Genomic DNA, 23,539 nt, shown 5'->3' with positions numbered 1-23,539 from the left:
TGAAGAAACGTGCGCTAATTCATTTTAAATACGCATGCATAAAGCAGTCTGCTAATGATGTGCTCGTGGGCAGCAAGAAACTGGCCTTATTGCAGAACTACTTGACGCTTACAGTCGGTCCAATCTTATATTCGGCTCAAATCCCCCCGGCTCATGGCAGTCAGTGCATTATCTTCATGCACACACATATGCACACGCTGCCTCCTTTCTATGTTTGCCCCTCTTTTCTGTCCATTTCTCTTGCTGGCACAGCCATGGGGTCACAGCTACATAGGCCTATCCTGATCTAATTTTCCAGCTCCAGAAGCTCGTGTTAAATATGTTTGCATTTTTCCTGACTGAACGATGCATAAATACAAAGAGAATATACATACACATTTCCTCCTTTGAGGAAGGGTTCTGACATGTGCTTTATTCCATGCACGGCCAACCCTGTGCCCCCCACCCCAACCTCCCGCAATTAAAAATGTACACTGTCGTGCGATAAAGCATTGCCAGACTTCAGGAAAGCATTATACGCAGAAGACCAGGGACGAAATTACGTCCGGCGAAGGCTGGGAGGGGTCAAGGAACTCTAGCCCCTCCGCTTCGGCCTCATTTCCACCTGAGTGTATGCGCCAGGGATTGAGCGTATTTCAACAAATACAGGAAAATGAAACTGCCGCTGCTATCTGATATTACAATCTCCTTGGTTAGGAGAGTTTGCGCTGCCGACCGATTGCCACTGTCTATGGTTGAATGGCAGTGCGTTCAGCTGGATTTTCATTTCCTCGTGACTGTGTGGATATCTGAGCAACAACCACGGGAGAAATACTGGCCAAAAATTGCAGCCTTGTTAATATTTGGCTTCACATAGCCTGAGTTAAAACATGATGCCTAGTGGGTTACATGCATTTTTATAACTCTTTTATATAATATTTATTTATTTTCAAATGAAGCTGTCTTATATTAGCTACGTGAATATTATTTGTGGAATATATACACTATGTATATACTTTTTCAATAATCGGTAGGGCCGGTTTTACTAAACGGGGCAAATTTTACTGACTGTGATTTACTGACAGTGTGCAAATTAAAGAAAAAAGAAGCAACATCTCACTTCCATAATGACCAATGCAACCTACCAAGCTAATTAGTGCAAGGATATGTTCAGATTTGGATAATGTGTTCTTCTGACATTCCAAATATATTAATATGGGAGGAAAAACACAACAGACTACTGCAAATTTTTTCAAGATTTTGATAGCTTATTTTATCATTAAAATTTTGCTGGGTGGCTAATAACACATTTTTCTGTGGTATGACAAACTCAGAACCCATACTTAAATTTGTGTGTGTGTGTGAATTTTTACCCACATTTTTTTTTTTTATTGTTGGATGAATGAAACACTTTTTCAGTGAGTTTTCAAAATACCTCCTTTTATGTTCCACAAAAGAAAGTAAGTAATTCAGGTTTAAGTAAATGATGAAAAATTTTGGGTGAACTATCCCTTTAAAGTCCACCCCCCCTTAAATGGAAGATTACTCTAAATGCCAGTAGGTGGCGGTAAATGTCTTTAAGCCTTTCTTCATTCATTCGATTCGTTAAAACAGCTAGTTAATTCAGGAATTGAGTCAACAGCTCACTTTATAAATGGGCCCTTGGCCCTGTCCCAAGTGGCACCCTAAACCTTCATTTAAAACATTGAAAAATTCAGAAATTGAACTTGCTGTGTTGCTTGGAGACACGGAACAGTTCTGCTGTGGCTTTAGGTAACATTTTTGTTGACAAAAACTAATTTAAAACAGTATTAACTTCTTATTTACTGAACTGGTGTATGAAACTGCATTTGCAGTCGTTATCCGGACATATAAACAGGATTCATGTAATATTGCTCTCCCTGCTCATGTGATATTGCTTATCATATGATATAAATATGAGACAAAAATTTTTTTTTGCCTCAATATCTTAAGTTTTAGGGCATAACTGCATTTATCGAGTTGTTGCCCTGCATCATATTTGTCAACCGTAGGAAATATAAGATGATGTACAAACATGTATGGGGGCAGGGCCAGTGCATTAATATATTATAATTGCATTTTTTTTTATATATATATAACTAAGATGACAATTCAGCAGCGGCAGCTAAAGAAATAGCAGCCAAAACAACTTAATATTCAGCTTCTGTTATGTCTAGTGTCAATGAGAAACAGAAAATCGAGGAAATCAATAACTTTTAAAGCTTTAAGGATTCATCTATATTTAATTTAGAATTTAGTGTTTTATAACTTCAAACACTGATAACTTCAGTTTATGTACATTTCTGCTGAAGGGCACAGGTATATATGACATTTATTAGAATGGGCTTATGTGAAGATTGTTTTAAGTTCAGATAAATTAGAAGGTTTTTTTTTTTAAGTCTAGTAAATGTTCAAATTGATAGATCTCAGTTATACTGTAATTTTGAATGAATGAATATATATATATATATATATATATATGTATATATACCAAAATTGGACAATAGAAGATTGGAAAAATGTTGCCTGGTCTGATGAGTCTCGATTCCTGCTGCAACATTCAGATGGTAGGGTCAGAATTTGGAGTAAAGAACATGAAAGCATGGATCGATCCTGCCTTGTCTCAGCGACTGGTGGTGGTGATGTAGTGGTGTGGGGGATAGTTTCTTGGCACACTTTGGGGCCCTTATTTCTTTTAATTTTGATGATTATAACTGACAACTAAGGAAAATCCAAAATTAAGTATCTCAGAAAATTAGAATATTGTGAAAAGGTTCAATATTGAAGACATCTTGTGCCACACTCTAATCATCTAATTAACTCAAAACACCTGCAAAGGCCTTTAAGTGGTCTCTCAGTCTAGTGCTGTAGGCTACACAATCATGGGGAAGACGACCACTGACACCTTGCACAAGGAGGGCAAGACACAAAAGTTCATTGCAAAAGAGGCTGGCTGTTCACAGAGCTCTGTGTCCAAGCGCAATAATAGAGGGGCAAAGGGAAGGAAAAGATGAGGTAGAAAATAATGTACAAGCAATATGGATAACTGCACCCTGGAGAGGATTGTGAGACAAAACCCATTAAAAAATGTGGGGGGGATTCACAAAGAGTGGACTGCAGCTGGAGTCAGTGCTTCAAGAACCACTACGTACAGACATATGCAATACATGGGTTTCAGCTGTCGCATTCCTTGTGTCAATCCACTCCTGAACAACAAACAGCGTCAAAATCTTCTCAAAACTAAAAGCACTAGACTGCTGCTGAGCGGTCCAAATTTATGTTCTCTGATGAAAGTAAATTTTGCATTTCCTTTGGAAATCAGGGTCACAGAGTCTGGAAGAAGAGAGGAGAGGCGCACAATCCATGTTGCTTGAGATCCAGTGTGAAGTTTCCACAGTCAGTGATGGTTTTGGGTGCCATGTCATCTGCTGGTGTTGGTTTTCTGAGGTCCAGGTCAACGCAGCCATATACCAGGAAGTTTTAGAGCACTTCATGCTTCCTGCTGCTGACCAACTTTATGGAGATGCAGATTTAATTTCCCAGCAGGACTTGGCACCTGCACACAGTACCAAAGCTTCCAGTACCTGGTTTAAGGACCATGGTATCCCTGTTCTTAATTGGCCAGCAAACTCTCCTGTCCTTAACCCCATAGAAAATATGTGGGGTATTGTGAAGAGGAAGATGCGATAAGCCAGACCCAAGAATGCAGAAGACCTGAAGGCCCCTATCAGAGCAACCTGGGCTCTCGTAACACCTGAGCAGTGCCACAGACTGATTGACTCCATGCCACGCCGCATTGCTGCAGTAATTCAGGCAAAAGGAGCCATAACTAATTATTGAGTGCTGTACATGCTCATACATTATGTTCATACTTTTCAGTTGGCCAAGATTTCTAAAAATCCTTTTTTGTATTGGTCTTAAGTTATATTCTAATTTTCTGAGATACTGAATTTGGGATTTTCCTTTGTTGTCAGTAATAATCATCAAAATTAAAATAAATAAACATTTGAAATATATCAGTCTGTGTGTAATGAATGAATATAATAGAGTTTTACTTTTTAAATGGAATTAGTGAAATAAATAAACTTTTTGATGATATTCTAATTATAACACCAGAACCTGTATCTCTCTCTCTCTCTCTCTCTCTCTCTCTCTCTCTCTCTCTCTCTCTCTCTCTCTCTCTATATATATATATATATATATATATATATATATATATATCAATGCAGTAATTAAAAGTCATTGAACATTAAAAAGACCTCAGAAATTGGTAAACTTTTTTTTTTTAACTACAAGAAGCAGCAACAGATTCAGCTGATCTTTGTCAAAGATAATCAGTTTTTTGTTATCTTATTCATATTTAATGCACAGAGACAGATGTGTGGAGGTAAAGTTACATCAAATATATGGCTTAGTTAGTGCCTTTATGGTCAATGTTCACACGGAAAAGAAAAAGTGTGAAACGTAAAGATGCAGCACACTTTGATTCCAAGCCCTCGTTTTCCTCCTCTTTTTCCTCTATAGAACAGCTGCACTTTTTATTCCCACAGTTTTACTTCCTCTCCTGCATCCATTTCGCTGGGTCCTGGACCTATGGGAATTCCTCCGGGTGCTTGGCGGCTTAAAATTTAATGAGAGTTTTACTTCACAGATCAACCACCACTCTCTCTCTCTCTCTCTGCCTTTTCCTCTCTCTCTCTCTCTCTCTCTATCAATTTCTCTTACAAACGCATAGCCTATATCTTGCTGGACCAACAAGCCCTCGGCCCTGATATTCGCCGGATGTCTCCGAGCTAAAGCAAACAAACAGTCAAGAAAGGATTGGACAAATACCATCAACACATTCTGAAAATTCTGAACGCTCCAAACTTAGGACTAAAGGAACATTGAATTTCCTCTTTTATTGGCTTTGCCCAAGAACTTTCATAACACACAGTAAATATTGTGTTCTCCTTCGTAATAGCTCAAGGTGGTGTGCAGAACATCTAGGCTTCCAATAAATACTCTGAGAGCTGCAGATAATCGCATTTGAGGTTAAGATTAAAATGCCAGCGTAGGCCTAATGTCTGCATACAACTTAATACCACGAGTTCAAGAAGTTAAACGGAAAGTTCACCCAAAATGAATGTTCTGTCATCATTTACTCCTACTTTGTTCTAGGGAACACTAAAACTCTTAATACAGTAAAAGTGTGTGGTATGGAAGTCAATTTTTTGCCACCGATAAAAACATTTTAAAAAGTAGTTGCGACTCCAGATCCAGATTATATTTTGCAATTCTGAGTTTTATTCTCTGTGGTAGAAACCGGTTTCTACAGAGCCCCGCACATGGCATGCAGGAAAAAAATAGTAGGCTAAATCATGTGCACAATTTACTATTTGATTTCCTTGATTTACAAATTGAACACACGAATCATAAATCGAGAGAACTAATAAGTGAATTGTGCGCAAGATTTAGCAAATTGAGGGAACAAAATAGTAATCGTGTGCACGTTTTAGTACATCGAGGGAACAAATAAGTAAATTTTTTCTTGCATGTCATGTGCGGGGCTCCGTAAGTTTCCAGAGAATATTGGCCAAGGTTGTCGAGCTTCAAAAATACAACTGAACCCTATAAAAACATCAAATAAATAGTCTAAATGATTTGAAGTAAAAAGTTTAAGTAAAACTGATTATTGGAGTACAATTTTATATATATATATATATATATATATATATATATATATATATATATATATATATATATACAGAGAGAGAGAGAGAGAGAGAAAATAAAATATTTTTCTGCTTCAAAATTTCATATTTAATTCAATTACTTTGTAATTTCTTGTAAAAAATTTTTTTTGAAGTGTACAAGTAATTTATTGTTTCAATGTAAATTTTACACCTTTTTTAGTAAAGTCTTCTGAAGTCATACAGTAAGTTTGTGTAATGAATAGATTGAAATATACATTGTTAATAACAGAAAATTGTTGTAACCATTCCCTTTCTTTGTATGGAGAAAGGCAACTTGGACATTGTGCAAAACATCTCCATTTGTCTTCCACTGAAGAAAACAAGTCATACAGATTTGGAATGATGTGGGTGAGAAATGATAACACAATTCTCATTTTTTTTGACTGAACTATCACTTCCATCAGTGAAAACAAAAAAAAGATGCTGCAGGTCCGCTGTCAAACTTTTAACACATCTCACCAGTCTTTTCTAAATGCCAAATGTTTTTATTCCAGTCCACAGATGTCTCTAACTCCCTTGAGGTTTTACCCAGAAATCATTTTAACTACTTTGGTGATAAAAAAAACCCTGAAGGCCTTTTTTAGAGATTGCGAACTTGTGCCGTCTTACACTTGGGCATTTTGTCGTACAGTTCTTGACCTGCAAAAGTCCATTTAGTTTAGTCATGCAGCACAACTAATGAGCAGTGACTGAACGCATTGATAGTGTCCCCGATAATGATATCCTAAATAAGCAGTTGAGGAAACAATGCCATAAAACAGTTCTGGAAAGGCTAAGGGCATGAAGGTTGAAACGGAGTGAAATCGAAAATCGAATCTACATCCCAATTGTAATTCGCTTTTGATAAAAGCATCTGCAACATGACTAAATGTAAATTTATCTTCCCCAGTGACTGTCTTTCGTTGCTTTTCTGGCAACCCCTTACAAACGCCTACGTGAGTGCCGTATGCCCAGAGCCAGCGTTGTCGAGCTTGGATGTGCAAACTGATTGCTTTGTACTTGGCCCTTGCTAAGCATTCCGAAAACAATACAGAGAACAACAGTTACCACCCATTTTTTTTTCAGCAGCCTTGGTTCCAGATATCCAGTGTTTTTTTTTTTCATAATCACTGCAGGCTTTTTGAAAAGTTCTTTGATCAAAAAGATTTTTAATCAGCGGTTCTTATTTAAACTAGAACATTTGATTTAAAGCAAAAAGTTTTAGAAAATTATGGATCAGTACACTTACAGTGTACAGTAAAAAGTTATGCAGCTATATATATATATATATATATATACGTACATACATAGAGTGTTTTTGGTAGTTTCAGCATGATGTAGTTCTCATTTTCCCATGCTGCGCTGCATTGTTTAAATAGCAGAAGCATTTGCGCCCATTTGTGTGCCCATTGGCGTGCTGTTCTAAAAAAGGTGTGTTCAGGCGGATTGTTTCGCTGCGATCTTTTGCGCTCCTAATTCAATGCCATATGAACACAGTGGTAGAGCATTAAAATTCTGCCATTTAAATAGTGAATCCATCATGGAGCGAGTGCAACTCGCTCTTAAAGGGAATGGGAAATGAGACTATGATTGGTTTATTGCACGTTATGCCCAAAAACACACCCATTAGTCATTAAGAGAATAGGGACAGCCCTTTTAGACCACGTGCCAGAAGCGCAGACTGGTTTTCCCACCATTATACTAGCAAAAGTGGATTCGGAAATGCCCTGAATGCACCGTGCGCTTTAAACCATGCGCTTAGATCATTAAAATAGGACCCAGTATGTGTGTGTGTGTGTGTATAAACAATTATGTACTGTATATAGATAGATAGATAGATAGATAGATAGACAGATAGGCAGATAGATAGATGTGTAACAATTTAATCTAAATGACAAAAGCACAATAAACTTACTAGAAATTTAAATAAAATGAAAATGAAATCTAAAAAAATAAATACATTTAAATAAAAAGTTATAAATACCTTATTAAGTAAATAAGTCTATGCACAAAGCACATTGTGTTTTGACCAAATTATGAACAATTATATGATTAGTTGCTTTTTTATGTTGCCATTTAGCATTGTTTTTTTTCTCCTGCCTAGATATAGTCCTGCAACCCCTTTTTGGGACACGTCCCACCATTTGAGAACCTAACCACAAATACATTTGTGTCCTCACCTGATATTCTCCTTTATTGTGGCTGCTTATTGACATTTTCCCGTCATTTTCAACCAGCCTCTTATCTTGGCTGATGCACAACCTTTCTCTACCATCAGATGACAGTTATATTATGGCCTTTTTGCCAAAATCGATTTAGTAGTTTATTTTTTGAAAAAAAAAAAACATTTTGGGGGGGTGGGGGGGGGCATGCTGGAACAGGTGATTTTGTAGGCTGATAAAGGTCAAGTGTAGCATCGAGTCATTGAGAGATTCATAATGAATGTGAGCACGGCTCTCGTGTTTCATTACCATGGTACAGGAGAGAATGAGTGAGCCAGACTTAGAAACCCACACACTCAAGGTCAGTCCACGATCACCGGTGGCCTTGTCAATCTCAAAACACACCCACAGTCTTCATCTAATCCGTTTGATATTTCAGGTGCGATATCATATCCTATCAAGTAACGAAATCTGAAATAGACTTTGTTATGTAACCGTCAAGCTGCCAAGGCTCATGTCAATCTACTGATGCCGCTAACAGTTTTGTAGATGTATTTGTTTGTTTGCCTGAAGGTTTGATGTTAAGAGTTTGTTAAACAGTCATTCAGAATCAGTATGTTGTTGTTTTACTTAGTTTTTCTTAGAGGAAAAAGCGTAACTGTTATTTTTATTGTTAAATGTATCTAGCCACGTGTGTTTGGTGCGATGTCGAAGTGAAAAAGTCATGGTAGATTCACATTTGCAATTCACGTGAGAACTTAAGGTTTTGATCATCCTTAAAGGGACAGTGCTTGTATTTTATTTTATTTTATTTTTTGAAGTTTAAGTGAGTAATAAATGTTGGGTGTATAACTTACAAAAAGCTATTATATAGCTTCAAAAAAAAAAAAAAAACTTCAAATACAGCATGCAAGATGTATGGACAATGTACTTCTCGGATGGTTCTTACTTATAGGATATTAATTTGTGTTCATTTGTGTTTCATGGAGTCATATAAGTTTGAAAGTTCATGACAATGAGTTAAAAGGGCTGTTTACTCTAAATATGATAACTATAACTATACAATTTTAATAATGGAATTCTATGAGATTGGCGATATAGAAGCGCAATGTCGTGCAGCGTTAAAAAAAAAAAAATCATACACATTGTTTTCTATGAGTTAACACACACTGGCGGCCCTCTTTCGTCACCTGTCTGCAGCGCCTATCAAAAATTCAAAACAATATGAAGATCGGGGGAAGTCGTGGTTAGAGAGTATGACTCCTAACCCTAAGGTTATGGGTTCGAGTCTCGGGCTGACAATACCACGACATAAGTGCCCTTGAGCAAGTCACTGAACCCCGAACTGATCCCCAGGTGCCGCAGCAATAGATGCTATGCTTCTCATCTGCTGTGCGACTGGCTTTATACATTTATAGTTATTGTTAACAATTCAGGCTTTAAACGATGACAGAACGGTCTTTTTTTCAGTGAACTGTTTCTTTAAATTCATTCAATTATTTATATTTTTCTAAAATTTAATTGAATTACATAGTCCACTGTAATGGTGTAGTCACATGTAGTTACCACAATTGTCCTGCTATCTTTTTTTTTTTTTTTTTTTAATTGTTGTGTTTTCTGTGGTGGTCGACGGTCTCGCTTGCAAAGCGGGAGGTTAAACGCAGCCTGCCCTCTCTCCTCAGACTGGCTCCGATTCTCTCCTCCCTCAGGGCGCGTCGTCCAGCCTGGTGGTCAAGTTTGCCGACACGGACAAGGAGCGCACCATCCGCCGCATGCAGCAGATGGTGGGCCAGTTTGGCATCTTCAACCCTGCTATCGCCCTGCCCTTCAGCACCTACAGCACCTACGCACACGCGGTGAGTACCCTTCCTCCCCTCTGGGGCACTTGGGCACGTTTTGATGATCTCACTGCCGCCCACGTACCCTCCCCGTCCCTGCATGCCCACACGTCCTCGCTCACGTTCCCAGAGTGACTCAGAATATTCCATAGGAAAATCTTCAACTGGGTATTTATAGCTCGCATCGGTTGCCTCATAACGGGGGAGGTTGAAAGGCAGCCGTGATTGGTTGAGTCAGTCCCTAATATTCATTCATGAGGGACATCTCGGTTCAGTTTTAGGGAGAGATACTATAAAACGGATAGTTTCTAGTTAGTTCCTCCATATGGGGTAGATAGATATACATATATTCATGTATTCCGGCATAGGCAAATTTTTCTCGTAAATGGCAGGATTAATTGTTGGAGTCGATCCGGCCCCCGGGGGCTTATCATTCACACTCATTTTCATATCACAGACATGCGTGGGTCAGCGGAAGATGTGCGTACGGACAATCCCACAGTAACTGCCGGGCCAGTACATGGGAAAAATATGCCCTTATTAACATTCATGAGATGCTGAGCGTCCGCAGGAAATGCAAATGGTCCGAGAGAGCCGTGTGCGGGAAGGCAGGCCGGGTGGTTGCTGTGGCTCCCACAGGTTGGCAGTGACTTTTATCTCCCGTGTCAGAGATGGTGCAGTGTGCAACTCTGTGGAAATGACACTGTCTCTATAATTCACTGTTCCAGCTCGAGCCACAACATGCCAAAACCAACTGCTTTATGATATCGTATGTCGAAGTTTGCGAGTTTTTATCAGGTATCTTTTTTGCTTGCTGTTTTTGACAAAACTAATCAAGGGTATTGTTATTTTAAACCAGATACATAGAAGCATATTTAAAGGGGCACTCACAATTATATTATATATATTTTTTTGTTGTTGTTATCAGTGCATCATATGAGATGATGATTCCAGTCATATTAGTAGCCTAACGAGTCACCTCGAGAGCTGCCATATTAATCCAACCCTAAATTTGATTATTATTGATTGTGGAATAAATTAATCCTGCCTGTTAGTGCCAGTGTATTATTGTTTACTATTAGAATATTTATGAATATTTATATAATATTAAGCTTTAATTTGAATACTTTAATCAGTGCAGATTAAATTTACATTTCTTGTTTTGTTAGTGATTTTGCCATTTTTATTAGTGTATTTTTATTTACAGCTTTAAGTTTTATTAGTTGTATTTCAACAAACTTAATTTTAGTTACATTCTTTTTTACATTTTTCATCTAAATATTCATCAGAAAATATTTAATAGTACAATTTGTAATAGTTTTAGTTAACGAAAGAAACACTGAAAATGGTCATTTTTACAGTTGTAGATTTTTATCTAATGCTTCCACACCACTAGGTGTCAATATATCAGGGATGACATCTGCATAACCAAAATAATAAAAATACAAATACTGATTGGGGCTTTTAAAGATACTCTAAATATTTTTTCACCCAATACATGATTTTCTGCTAGGTTGTATAAATTTACTCAAAAAAAAAAAAAGACTAATGCTGAGTGCTAAATGCTAACATGTAATTTAACAAATGATAACCTACCTCAAATTACGCAGCTTGTTCAGTAGAAGTTGGATTTGAATTTTCAAAGCAATTGCTTTATCATTTTCATCTGGCAGCTAAATATACGGTGCATTTATGAAAGCAACTGTGTCATGCTATTTTTTTCTTCTGAAACTATTTAAGTGCAAACCCCACCTCCCAGCTGATTGGTCATGTCAATCAAAATGCACATTGCCTGTACTGAAGTAAATGCTAAACCGTAAACCTAACACACAACCGCTAGATTATTATAGCAATGGCAGATAGTTAGCATTACTATTTGTCATGACTGGATCCATTTATGATATTTCTGAACTTTAAATTTAATCTATTAAGTCTTTTCACCTGTGGGGCGGGATTGGTGCTCAACTGGTTTGGGGAAAAAAAGACAAAAATATAATAGACAATAGTTTTTTGTTTTTGTTTTGTTTCCTCGTGGCTCTTCAATTTGGGCTAACCAGCCAGCAAACACCCAGAACAGCATAGCTACCACTTAGCAATGACCTAGCATAGCAAGTTTCTTATTCGCGCCACTAGCATTTTCTACGCTCTTCTGTTCACTCATATCCTCACATGAGCAGAATTTGAAAGGATCGTCAACAGGCATTCATTGCGCCTTCATAAACAGGCAACAAACCGCATAAGCTAACATTTAGCTTCAGATATGGCAATGGTACATTTAGAAACGTGGAGGACGAGCAAATTAAGAGGCTCCTTCCACAAACACAGCTGTGCAGAGGATTACTGGGTTGAGCTGACAGCCAGTAAATTGGATTTTAGTCAGAGCAGAGGAGGGGGCATCTGAGCGCAAATTGGAGGGGTAATAGTGCTGACAACATCGTGCCAAAAGACAGATGCGTTTTTTTCAAAAAGGTACATCTGACTCCTAAATCTGACAAACAGCTTATCATTCAATAGTACATGAAGATGTTGGAAATATCAGATGCGGCCCCATCCTCGTCTCTGGAGTGGAATGGGGGGGGGGGCGGGGGGGGGGGTGACATAAACACGCGATGAAAGCAAGAAACATTAATTTTCTTTCAGACACTCTTGTCAATACAAGCCGAACATCTTTTATCTGTGTTTTTCTCCCGCTGCCTCATGTTTGATCTTTTTCCTTTTTCTGAGCAGAGCCATCTTCATTTTCGACTTTTTTTTCTTCTCTCTCTCTTTTTTTTTGGAAGATGAATAAAAGCGCGGATGTTGATGGAAAGCCAGAAAGATCTCTTTTACTTGATGCCAATCACCAGAGACGGTGCATTAGATTAATATGACGCACAAATTGCTTGAAAGCACTTCAGAATGTTCTGAAGCCAACATTAATGAGGGGAATGTTTGTCTGGGTATTTTGGGGAGGAGGGCGCTGAGGAGGGGGGCACATGTTCTGCTATTAACCTACATTGCCCCCTGTTGTTGAGAAATATACCAGTGCTGGCTATTCAAAGGGTTTTTTTTTATGCATCTTTTAATAGTTTTTATGCATTGTTTGAAAGCATTTCTTCTGATGGAGGATCTAGAAATAGACAACATGATTGATGTATTATAGAGAAATATACAATCTCAACCCTAGCTCCTCAGTAGAATTTTGTATGTTTTACTCAAAATGTCTTTCTAGTCATAAATGGATACTTTGTAGAAATATGGCTACTATATACTGTACATATAAACCACCCTCTTTAAGTAAATATATGGTGAAGAAATATCGAAAAGGAAGTGCACTCAAACCCCATATTTTACATAAGTATGTGAGTGCAAATGCTTATAGCCATGCAAATTTGATTTTGGTTGCATTGTGAAACATAATTTTTAGGGCAATGCAGTATTGCCACAGGGGGAGCTATAGTGCACATTAGTGTAAAAAGACTACGTCTACATCATTTAGTTTCTTATTTAGGTTAAGTATTTTCATAGTGGAGCAACAGATTTTAGTAGGAATCTGCATCTACATAACTGAGGCCCATGCGATACACATGCATTGTCAACGATACGATATATTAACGATACATATGAAGCTGAAACGGATACGGTGCGATACGATTTCTATTCAATTTAACACAATGCAGTTCAGTTCAATGCAATATAATGAAATGGGGAAAAAAATATGATGCTATGCAATTCAATATGGTATAGATAGTGGTTCAGACAGACAGCAAATCATAAATAAATTAACTTAAGTGCCTTCTGACGAACTGTTGTGATATGTCGTAATCACGTAGCAGCAGTGGCCGATGAGAGAATGCGCATGAGAAACTGTTTAGACATGTGAAATCAATCTACATATAAAATATTGGTCACAAATTATTGGTCACTTTCTAAATAATAAAAGTATTGCGCATCTACTAATAATTATATATATTGTTTTTATTGATGGAAATATGTTAAAAGCCTTTTTAAATCAATGCATTGTATAGTTAACTTTTATTGCGATGCACTAATGCGAATTGGTGAATCTTACTATCCCTAGTTCGAAGTAAATCCTGAGTGAGGTCATTTTTTATTAGTTAAATAGTCTGCATGTTTATAGTGAGCTCCTGGATAAAAGTAAATCTGGTTTTATAGAAGGTAACTCTGCCACTTCCTTGTTACTGAGATTTATTGCCTCAATTCTGCGACTAATGCTTTAACAAATGATAACAAATGATAACCTACCTCATTTCTTTCCCAGTAGAAATATATAATCTTAAAAAAGGTACCTAGATTACAAGATTTTTGCTTCTTAAATTTATCTTGTTTTAAAAATAGCGATTCAAAGTGTATGCAGGTTTACACAAAAATATTAGGTAGCAAAAAAAAGTTTTTCAATAGACAACAGTACTTTTGAATTTCAAAATATTACTGTTTAAATATATTTTGATCAAATAAATGCAGCCTGGTGAGCATAAGAGATTCTCAGAAACGTCTTAATGATTACAAACCTTTGAATGGTTGTGTATATGATATTAGAACTGATTACAAGCAGCATATTATGCTATATTGTTTGGATGATTTTCTGGAAAACAAGACAAAATACTACTTAAGGAAGAATGTTAATTAGTCCCAAGCATTAATATCTGGGCTTATATACGTGCATATGTTTAGGCCTTAAAACAAGTTCTGGTAGAACTAAAACTATGTTTGCACCATCACCATGTTTAGTCCTGAAGATGTTCTTTAGCAAACAGCAGAAAAAGGAGCGAGGCCATTTCAGGCAATCTTACAGGGCCAGGGACCTTAATAACTGGGGTCCTCGCATTCAGCTCACTCCATTTCTCGTCTCTCTATAAATATCTCTACAGTCATCCTGCCATTCTCCCTGTGCTGCAGCAGGGCCAGACCGACTGTAAGGGGTCATGTGTGATGCAGGCAGAGGTGGGCAGAGACACAGAGCAGCTCTGGCTAGATAATTGCCCAGTGATAAAGAGGTGATTGCCTGCTGGCACCGAGGGAGACTAATGCCATAGGCAAGCCATAAAAAAACCCCCACATGCCTGACACTAAACGAATGCCGTCGCCCAGGCAACTTCTTCTTCCATGGCCGCTTCCGTTTTTTTTTTTTTTCACATTTTGAAGGAAGAAAAGGTTATGACCTCGGTGATGAAGACTTTGCTGAAGGCAATTTGGTCCCTTTTGCCTTCGCTTGAATGCTTCCTGTCTATTCAAGATGCTGGGTAAAGTTTTGGTTTAGAAATGTTTAGGGACAGTTCACCCAGCTTTTGGTTGTTGTAATTATTTGTTATTTTGTAATTATTTATAATTATTATTTCACTCTGACGTCATTCCAAACCTGTATGATGAGTTTTTTTGTATAAAACTAAACAAAAGAAGAGTAAATTAAACCAGAAATCTTGGTCACCATTCCCTTTGGTGTATGTAAAAGAGCAGCTTGGACATTCCGCTAAATTTCTCCTTTTATATTCTACACAAGCAGTTTGGGTTTGGAACCAAAAATATGTGAGTAAATAACATTTGTGGTTTCATTTCTAAATTTGACTAAATTTTTACAGCTTGTAGTGACCATACCTGTCAGGTCTTAAAGAGAACACAAAATGGCCATAAACTTTACATAAAAGTGGGCCATACAACTCTTGCTTTTTATTCCAAGTCTTTGGAAGTTATGTTACTTTTATGACAGTAAATAATAATAAATTTAAAAAATCTATTCAAACGCTGAAAATCTTGGTCACCATTCACTTTCAAGGAATGGAAAAGAGCAGCTTGGACATTCCGCTAAACTTGTCCTTTTATATTCCAAGCAAGAAATGAAGTCATGTGTTTAAAGGCAAATAGGAGAGTACAAAAAATATCATTTTTGACTGAACTATGTCTTTGAATAAGAATAACAGAGATACACAAGAGTTTTTTTTTTTAAATAGTCTCGTTTTCCGCCGACAGCTAAAGGAACTTGTTTTTCTATTCTTTTCCCCCTCCTTCTCTCCCCTCCACCTCCTCCAAGAACAAATTGATGTTGCTCACTTCTCCCCAACATAATTACATGCTTGGGCCTCCAATTTTCTGTTTTAATTCCTAAAGAGCAGAACTGAATGCCACATCGTTATCTGAGGCAATCTGGTGGCAGCCATGAAAGGCGACATTATCTGAGCCGTTCATGGAGGGAAATTACAATATGGAAGTCTTCAACTCACCGCACTGTGCTCTGCCCAAAGCCTGTCCCTCTGGCTTTTAAAGGGCATTAGCAAACTGTCACCCGGCGAGAGCCAGCCAGCTTAACTCTGACGCCCCATTCAGCACGAAGGAAGAGGCTGCGAGATGGGCACAAAAGCGTCTGATTACTGTGGCATGGCTATTACATGGCGGAGAGAAACTAGACTGTCTCGTCCCACCCTTGCCTGAGGGTTGACAAATGCATTAAACCAGTGGTCCGTGACCCATTTTTAAGTTTCTAAGTTTCTTAAGTTTTAACTCACCCAAGTAGCTATACGTGGAAAAAAAAAGTGACAAAATAGAGTTTTGTTAAAGGTTTTGTGAAACCGTACAAAGCAAAAAGTATTAATACATTAAGCAGTGTTGCAAAAAAACTCTCAATTAATTTTGAATTAAATGTTTCTCTTGACATATTCCCATTGTATTTACTCAGCATATTTGTGCTGAGATTTATATTCATTTAGCTTACTCATTGTTTCCCCCGAACTGTGGATTTTACCTGAAGGATAATACCTGATCCTCTGTGGTTTGTTGATGGAATTATGCAAATGAAAGGAGGAGTTTATAGATAGTAATGCAGGCGAGGCTTATAGATTTGTTTTGTGGGTGGACGGCATCTTTCAGGCTCAGTGACAAGGCCAATGAGAGAATATGATTGCCTTTCTACGATCCAGAGAAGAAAAGGCAGCGGAAAGCAAAGCATACATGAACAATATCATCCTCTGCATTCAAATGAAGAGTAGCAGCTGGATGATTATTGTATGAAGTAGCATATTACTTTTGGCCTTATTTCCTCTATGGGGACTGTATGCTGTGATGTTCAGGAATGCTGTGATGATTAGTCGCATTATTGTTTAACTGGATGGGAATAGTTTCATGTCGTCCATGACTTTTTAAAGCATTGTTCTTTAATTCCCAACAAATTACATTTACATTTATGCATTTAGCAGCCCCTTTTACCAGTATGTGTGTTCCCTGGGTATTGAACCCACAACCTTTTGCGCTGCTAACACAATGCTCTACAACTGAGCCACAGGAACATCAGGTCTGCTCGTATTCTTTTGTTATTGTTGTTTTATTTGCATATCCCTGAATATAGGGTGACCATATGCGCCGTTCATACGGGACACGTCCCAGCCAGGATTTTAATATTGCCTAAAATATCCTGGTTTTGGCTATTTGCACTGTGAAGGTTGATCGTTGTGTAACATTCATGAGAGCTATAAAGAGCAGAGGAGAGGGCTCCTTATGCTTTCGAATCGCTTTCATGTGTTTGTTCGTTCGTTTTACTTAAAGCATTGTGGCGCACTTCGGCATTTTTGGGATTTGTGCACACTTCAAGTCAATCGAACGAACAAACACGTGCGCATATTTGCATCGCTTTGATCATTCCCTCTAGATCTCACCTTCTCGAACGCAGCCCCACGATTGGTCAATTCTGTACAATACCTGCGTGTTATTGGTCAAACTTCTCTGGATGTTTTAGGCATTATTAAAATCCTGGCTGGGACGTGTCCCGTATGAACGGCGTATATGGTCACGCTACCTAAATAGCTATTTTCATTCACAACAATACTCTGGCAAAAGTCTAAAAGTGCACAGTGACGGTATTTGAAAAAAAACACGTATGCTATATGTAAACAAGCATGAGGTACGATCTGGATCTAATGGTCATTTGGTCTAGATCTAAGCTGGATCTCCTTCAATGAAACCATGATATATTCAGCCTTGATAGTAAAGTAAAGTAAAGTCACATCGTAAAGTAAACAGGGAAGGGAAAAGAAGTTGCGCCGTCAAGGCCATGAAGAAAGCATCCCCTTCAAGTTTGAAAGGGAAAAAATGAATACAGTCAAATTTCTGCTCCGAACTCCTAGCTCCCTTAAGGACTACAATAATGTACGTCGATCCCTTCATTAGAATGAGCCAGACCGACAGCTATTGAAATGTTTCGAGGGGGCTTGTGACAGCCCTCTGACTGGGAAGATGGACGCTTTCACTAAACATAGGTTGACACATTTTTCTCTTTTTCCGCTCTACTTTTTCCTCTACTCTGCAAAGCACTGCCTATCCATCATACCCCCACTTGGGCTGTGTGCTTCTAGTAACTTTTCTCTCTCTTTCTCCCTGTCTGCTTTCTGCTTTCTCTATCTCTATCCGGCAGCTGATGCAGCAGCAGGCGGCCCTCATGGCTGCCAGTCACGGAGGCTACCTGGCGCCCAGCGTGGCCTTTCCAACTACCCAGATCCACCAGATGGGGGCGCTCAATATCAACAGCCTGCCACCCACCCCCATGACCCCGGTGTCGGGTGAGTTTCATCAGACACTGGGTGAGCAACAGAGCTTCATTTTCTCTCTTACGGGATGGGGGTCTGAGGTGAAGTGTTTCTGTCGCGTTATTCAGACCACCGTAGTCGGTCTCAAGCTTACATATGTTTTAAAAGTTAGATTTCTGTGGGACTAAAGCTATAAATCCTTAATCAAATACATTTAATTTTGCGCAGTCAAACTAACAGATATGGCTAACACAACTGTAGCTTTGCTTCACCTAGCATGTATTGTTGATAGCACAACAATTGGCCCTGCATTCTGCTCTGAAAATAGGTGAAGCGTGATGTGTATTTAATGTATTAAGTGTTCAATGCACACTTGTCATGACGGATGGACTGTAGTTTGACTACATAAAAACCTACCTTAGCTTGATTGTAAGTGCGCGTGTAAATGTTCAAATGCACAAAAACTGTAGACAGTTAGATCATTTTCTTGAGGTTTTTTGTATAATTGTTTGCGATATAACAGAAAAAGTTATTTAATAGCATAAATGTGAATAGTCTTCAAGATTTTCATCTGAACAATAGTTGATAGTACACTTAAAAAAAAAAAAACATATATCTTCATTATAACTTCACATGTAAACATTCTTGCGGTACATTTGTGTAACTTACTCTGTTTTAAAAAGTCAGTGCCCATTTCTTTTGGTTGAATCAAACAAGTTTACAAAACAAAACACAGCTACGCATTTTTTAAATTTTTTTTATTTATGTTACTGTATAACAATTTGCGTTAAAAGTGTGAATAGTATTTTTTTTTTCTGAACAATAGTTGATACCACAATAGAAAAAGATTATTGCTCATGTAGAGGTACTTGCAGTTCGATCAATTAGTTTTCTGCATGTTAAAACTCAGAACTAATTTCTTTTGAATTAACAAACATTTTGTGCGAACAATACTAGATACCAAAGTGAAACTCTGAAATTGGTAATGTAAATTAAATTTGTGATCTATTTGCATTATTTTATGTGAATTAAAATGTCAGTTGCATTACGTTTTACTTGTGATTTGACAGAACGAATGCACAAAAACTACACGTAATTTCACAAATTAATTTTTTTTTATACAATCTTCTGTTATACGAATCAAAAATTAACAGAAGTGTAAATAGTCTTTTTTAGGTTTTATTCTGAAACCCCAATAAAACTTTTTTGTGCCGTTTTTTTTATTTTTTATTATTGTGATGTCAAAAATTTCTATAATTGACAGGAAATTGCTGCTAAACAAGCTAACCCAACCAAATTTGATCTCTTCCATAATTGAGCTGCAAAGTGAACCAGATTTTATGTCTGTAGTCAAAAATCGACCTACGTGACCTATATGACCGTCGGATGGGCAGCTGTGGAATTGTGGGTTAAATATACCATTACATTACAGAACAAGCACATTCCTTGCCTTGATTTTAAACAAATCAGCCTATATTATGTCACGTTTTAAGTTACAAAAACTCCCATGCTGACATTTCCTAAATGGCACGCACCCCAGATTGTTTTATTCGTCCTCAGGAAGCTTTGATAACCAGGACACACGACTGCTCTGATTGTCATTCCCAACACCCCGTTATCATACAATCTAAACAAACAGGAGATCTTATTGGATAATAGCCACCATACAGCATCTGCTTATGCAGCAGTATTGCACTTTTCCAATCCCTGCCGAAAACATGCCACCATGTGAATTATGCTCAGCTTTAACAAAGCTCATTCCTCTTTTGTCAACGGCACTGCTGTACCAATTTACACTATACACCACGACACCGGACTATATCATTTGTCATTCCCGGTAAAGCGCATAGTTTTGGCAACATATGAGTAGCTTGCAGCAAACTGGCCGGCTGATTTTGAAGCACATTATTAGTTTTGTGGCTAATTGACTGACCGTGGAAAACGTTTGCGTTCTTATTCAAAGTTAAAACACGAGCTTTATTACCTGAGGGGCTGGAACAGCAAGACGCTCCCCCTGGCATCACATATAGATTTAATACGGTTCCATCTTTTACAAGCCGCCCTCCAGTCTCATAAAAGCCTCATCCAATTAAAGCTCCAGAGCTGTCAAGCCACACTTCACTTCTGCGACGCTGAGGCTATCCATGTGTGGCATTACATGCAAATGTACATACTTGCTACTCCAAATATTAAGTCAGACAGACAGGACGGTTTGTCAAATGTTTTGTTAAGACACATGCAATGCAAAACATGCACTTTTTCCATCCCGGATCATCCATCACTCACTGTATGTTTGTTTTAGCAGCACCCATTGTATTAGCAGTCCTGAAATTCACAGAATTGCAACTGTTTGTATTACAGTAATGCTACTGCATAGTTGATTTTTTCATGATGTATACCAAAAAGTACTGTGATGGCACCATGGTACAGTTATGGCATCAGATGCTAATACTCTGGTACTTTGATATACATGTAATGGTATTTACATGTTACTCCTTTTTACTAGTCAAATGATTAATCGCGATTAATCACATCCAAAATAAAGTTTTTTTTTCTACATAATGTTAATCATTAGGAAATTAAGTAAAGATCATGTTCCATGAAGATATTTAGTACATTTCCTAATGTAAATATATCAAAACTTTATTTTTTTTATATTTTGGATGCGATTAATCGCGATTAATTGTTTGACGGCACTACTACTATGATACTTCAAATGTCCAAAGCATAGTATTACCATGTGCCAAAAACATTGTAAAAATGTGGTATTACTATGGTTACTGTCACAAAATCTGTTAATACCATGGCAGATGTCCATGAAAACATGATAATATAATGGTAAACCTCACAAAAACATAGTAATGATGTCGCTATTGTCCAAAGTCTATAAAAACATTGGTAATGCCATGGTAAATGTTATAAAATCATAGTATTACCATGAGAGATGCTCATGAAACTATACTACCACCATAATAAATGTAATTTCCATAAAACTATAGATACACCATGGTAAATGTCACAACACATAGTATGACCATGTCAGAGAGCTATGAAATCATGGTGATATCATACTAAATGTCACAAAAACATGGTATTATCATGGTAAATGTCCATGAAACCTAGCAAGTCTCATACTAACATAGCATTGTCACGGTTAATGTCAATAAACCATAGGCACCTGGTATTTTCATGGGACAAAATGGCACCATGGTACTAGCATGGTAATTTGACTATGTACCAAGGTTTTTAATGTAATGAGCAGGGAATAATATAATAGGATGCCAATGATACTAAAATAGCACTGGTAATGTAATACCATGTTTTGGGTTGTTTTGTTTTTGGGTGTGTATAGCTTGGTATTCTTGTAAATACCTTGCTGTAAATACCATGTTAAATGTCCATAATACCACAGCACATCATCTTTTTTCACGTTTTTATTACTATTATTATTATTCTTGCAAAAAGAATTCATCTCTGTGTAAAACAATGGCTCTTTTTTGACTGGGATCAATGTCATATTAACATGCATTGCAGCTGCTGGGGGGAATTGGCCTCTGTTACACTGACTTAATTGAAAGAGACTGGCGGAGCTGCGCGGATCTCCTGTGGACGCGAGATGTGCTGAAATATGCGAAGCATTGGACACGCTCCTGCGTGCGCGCATGAGCTCTGCTCTACTGATTGCCTTCCATTATTGAACCTATTGGAATCTGTTGCATTATTAATCCTGGGCGAGACAGAACGGCTGGCGTTAAAAAATATTCCAAGGACTACAATAAATAAGATATTCATATGTTTTTTTTTTCATTCATTCATTTGCATCTCCCTGGCAGGCACAGCAGCTCTGGTTTATTCAATACATCTGCCTGTGCACACACACACACACACTCTCTCTCTCTCTCTCTCTCTCTCGCTCTTTCTCTTATTGGTTGTGATTTGTGTATAAAGCATTGTAGAAGAATGGACTATACTGGAATCTGGTTGGATATTAAGAGCTAATGTTGCCGGAGAAGTATTGAATTTTTGTTTTTGTTTTTTTGGATCAGGCTTTCAAAATGACTGAACAACTACTCTATTGTGATGCAAAGAAGCCTTCTAACTTCCCTTTGTCATGAAGTGGTTTTTAGGGAATTGTGCTGAAATCTGAAGACATCTGGCAAGACCACAATTGAACGGCAGAACAGCTGTCACATCATCTGAGGCAGCTTCCAGATCTCCATCTTTTAGTTAATACACAATCGTGGAGTATTATTAGTGCCAAATATCCTCGGTGTTAGAAATAACATTAACGTGAAGTAATAAAGTATTAGCAGGACATCTCATTGGGCTCAAGAGGAGTTACAGATTTGTAAAATTGGATTACAAAAGTAGACAACATCTGGAAAGTATTATTAAGATATGGATTACAATGAAAAATTTTAGCACAATGTGTAATTTAAAAATGTTCTCAGGCAAAAATATTTAATAAGACTGACACAACCTGACTGTATTTGTAATCTTACAAATGTAATCCTGATCCGAGATGTATTCATTCAAGGTGGATTCGATTTGATTGTGATCCAAAATTGATTATTCAGTTACAATGTCAACAGGTCCAGTTAAGTATCACATCAAAAATATCAATATTATTAATAATACTGCACTTTTTAGGTATATTATTTTTATTTTTATGATAAATTAATAATGTGGCATAAAGTCTTTAGTAAATGTTTAAATCCTTATGAAAAAGGTACTGTAACAGTATATTTTATTTAATATTAAGCATATGGGATAAATAATAAAGTCATAAATAATAAATAATTTTTAATTATAAAAAATGCATTTAAATGTCATACTGATGACAGTTTTTGTACGTTTATAATAATAACAATAATAATATTTCGTTATCTTAGATTTTCTATATTAACCGTTTAAGTATAATAAAAACAATATTAAATATTTTTTATATACATTTACATAGTTCAATACAACAATACAATTAATTGTAATATTTTATTACTTAATACAATTTACATTAGCATAAAACAATTTACATTAGCATAAAATGCAATACAATGATAATACAATTTAGTTTAATATATTTTATTATAATTTCAAAATTGAATCTTTTAAATGAATTCAATAATATATATATATATATATATATATATATATATATATATATATATATATATATATATATATATTAGATTCCATATATAAAAAACTTTGACAGGTAAAGTGATGATATGTGTAGATATATCATGATACTGAATGATTATATATTCATATACTTAGTATTTACAAGGTATTTCAGAGAATTGCATATAAACAAA

At 37.0% G+C, this 23,539-nt stretch overlaps 1 protein-coding gene and 1 long non-coding RNA gene across 10 annotated transcripts in view; one reads left to right on the top strand and one right to left on the bottom strand.

The window, feature by feature from the left end:
• The window catches only part of LOC127987872 (uncharacterized), an 80,261-nt gene that overhangs the window by 15,912 nt on the left and 40,810 nt on the right, over nucleotides 1–23,539 (bottom strand). The gene's annotated exons all lie outside the window — the stretch shown is intronic.
• The window catches only part of LOC127987838 (CUGBP Elav-like family member 5), a 207,918-nt gene that overhangs the window by 172,669 nt on the left and 11,710 nt on the right, over nucleotides 1–23,539 (top strand). For 3 of the 9 annotated variants that reach the window (XM_052590189.1, XM_052590190.1, XM_052590188.1), the window contains exons 6-7: nucleotides 9,559–9,732; nucleotides 18,113–18,278. In XM_052590189.1, coding sequence (XP_052446149.1) covers nucleotides 9,559–9,732; nucleotides 18,113–18,278 — 340 coding nt within the window. The remainder of the gene's footprint in view (nucleotides 1–9,558; nucleotides 9,733–18,112; nucleotides 18,279–23,539) is intronic. The other 6 variants (XM_052590194.1, XM_052590195.1, XM_052590196.1 and 3 more) reach the window with 3 other exon arrangements.

Source organism: Carassius gibelio, chromosome B22 (genome assembly GCF_023724105.1).
Source record: "Carassius gibelio isolate Cgi1373 ecotype wild population from Czech Republic chromosome B22, carGib1.2-hapl.c, whole genome shotgun sequence".
NCBI lineage: Eukaryota > Metazoa > Chordata > Actinopteri > Cypriniformes > Cyprinidae > Carassius > Carassius gibelio.
This window is presented reverse-complemented; position numbering and strand designations above follow the sequence as displayed.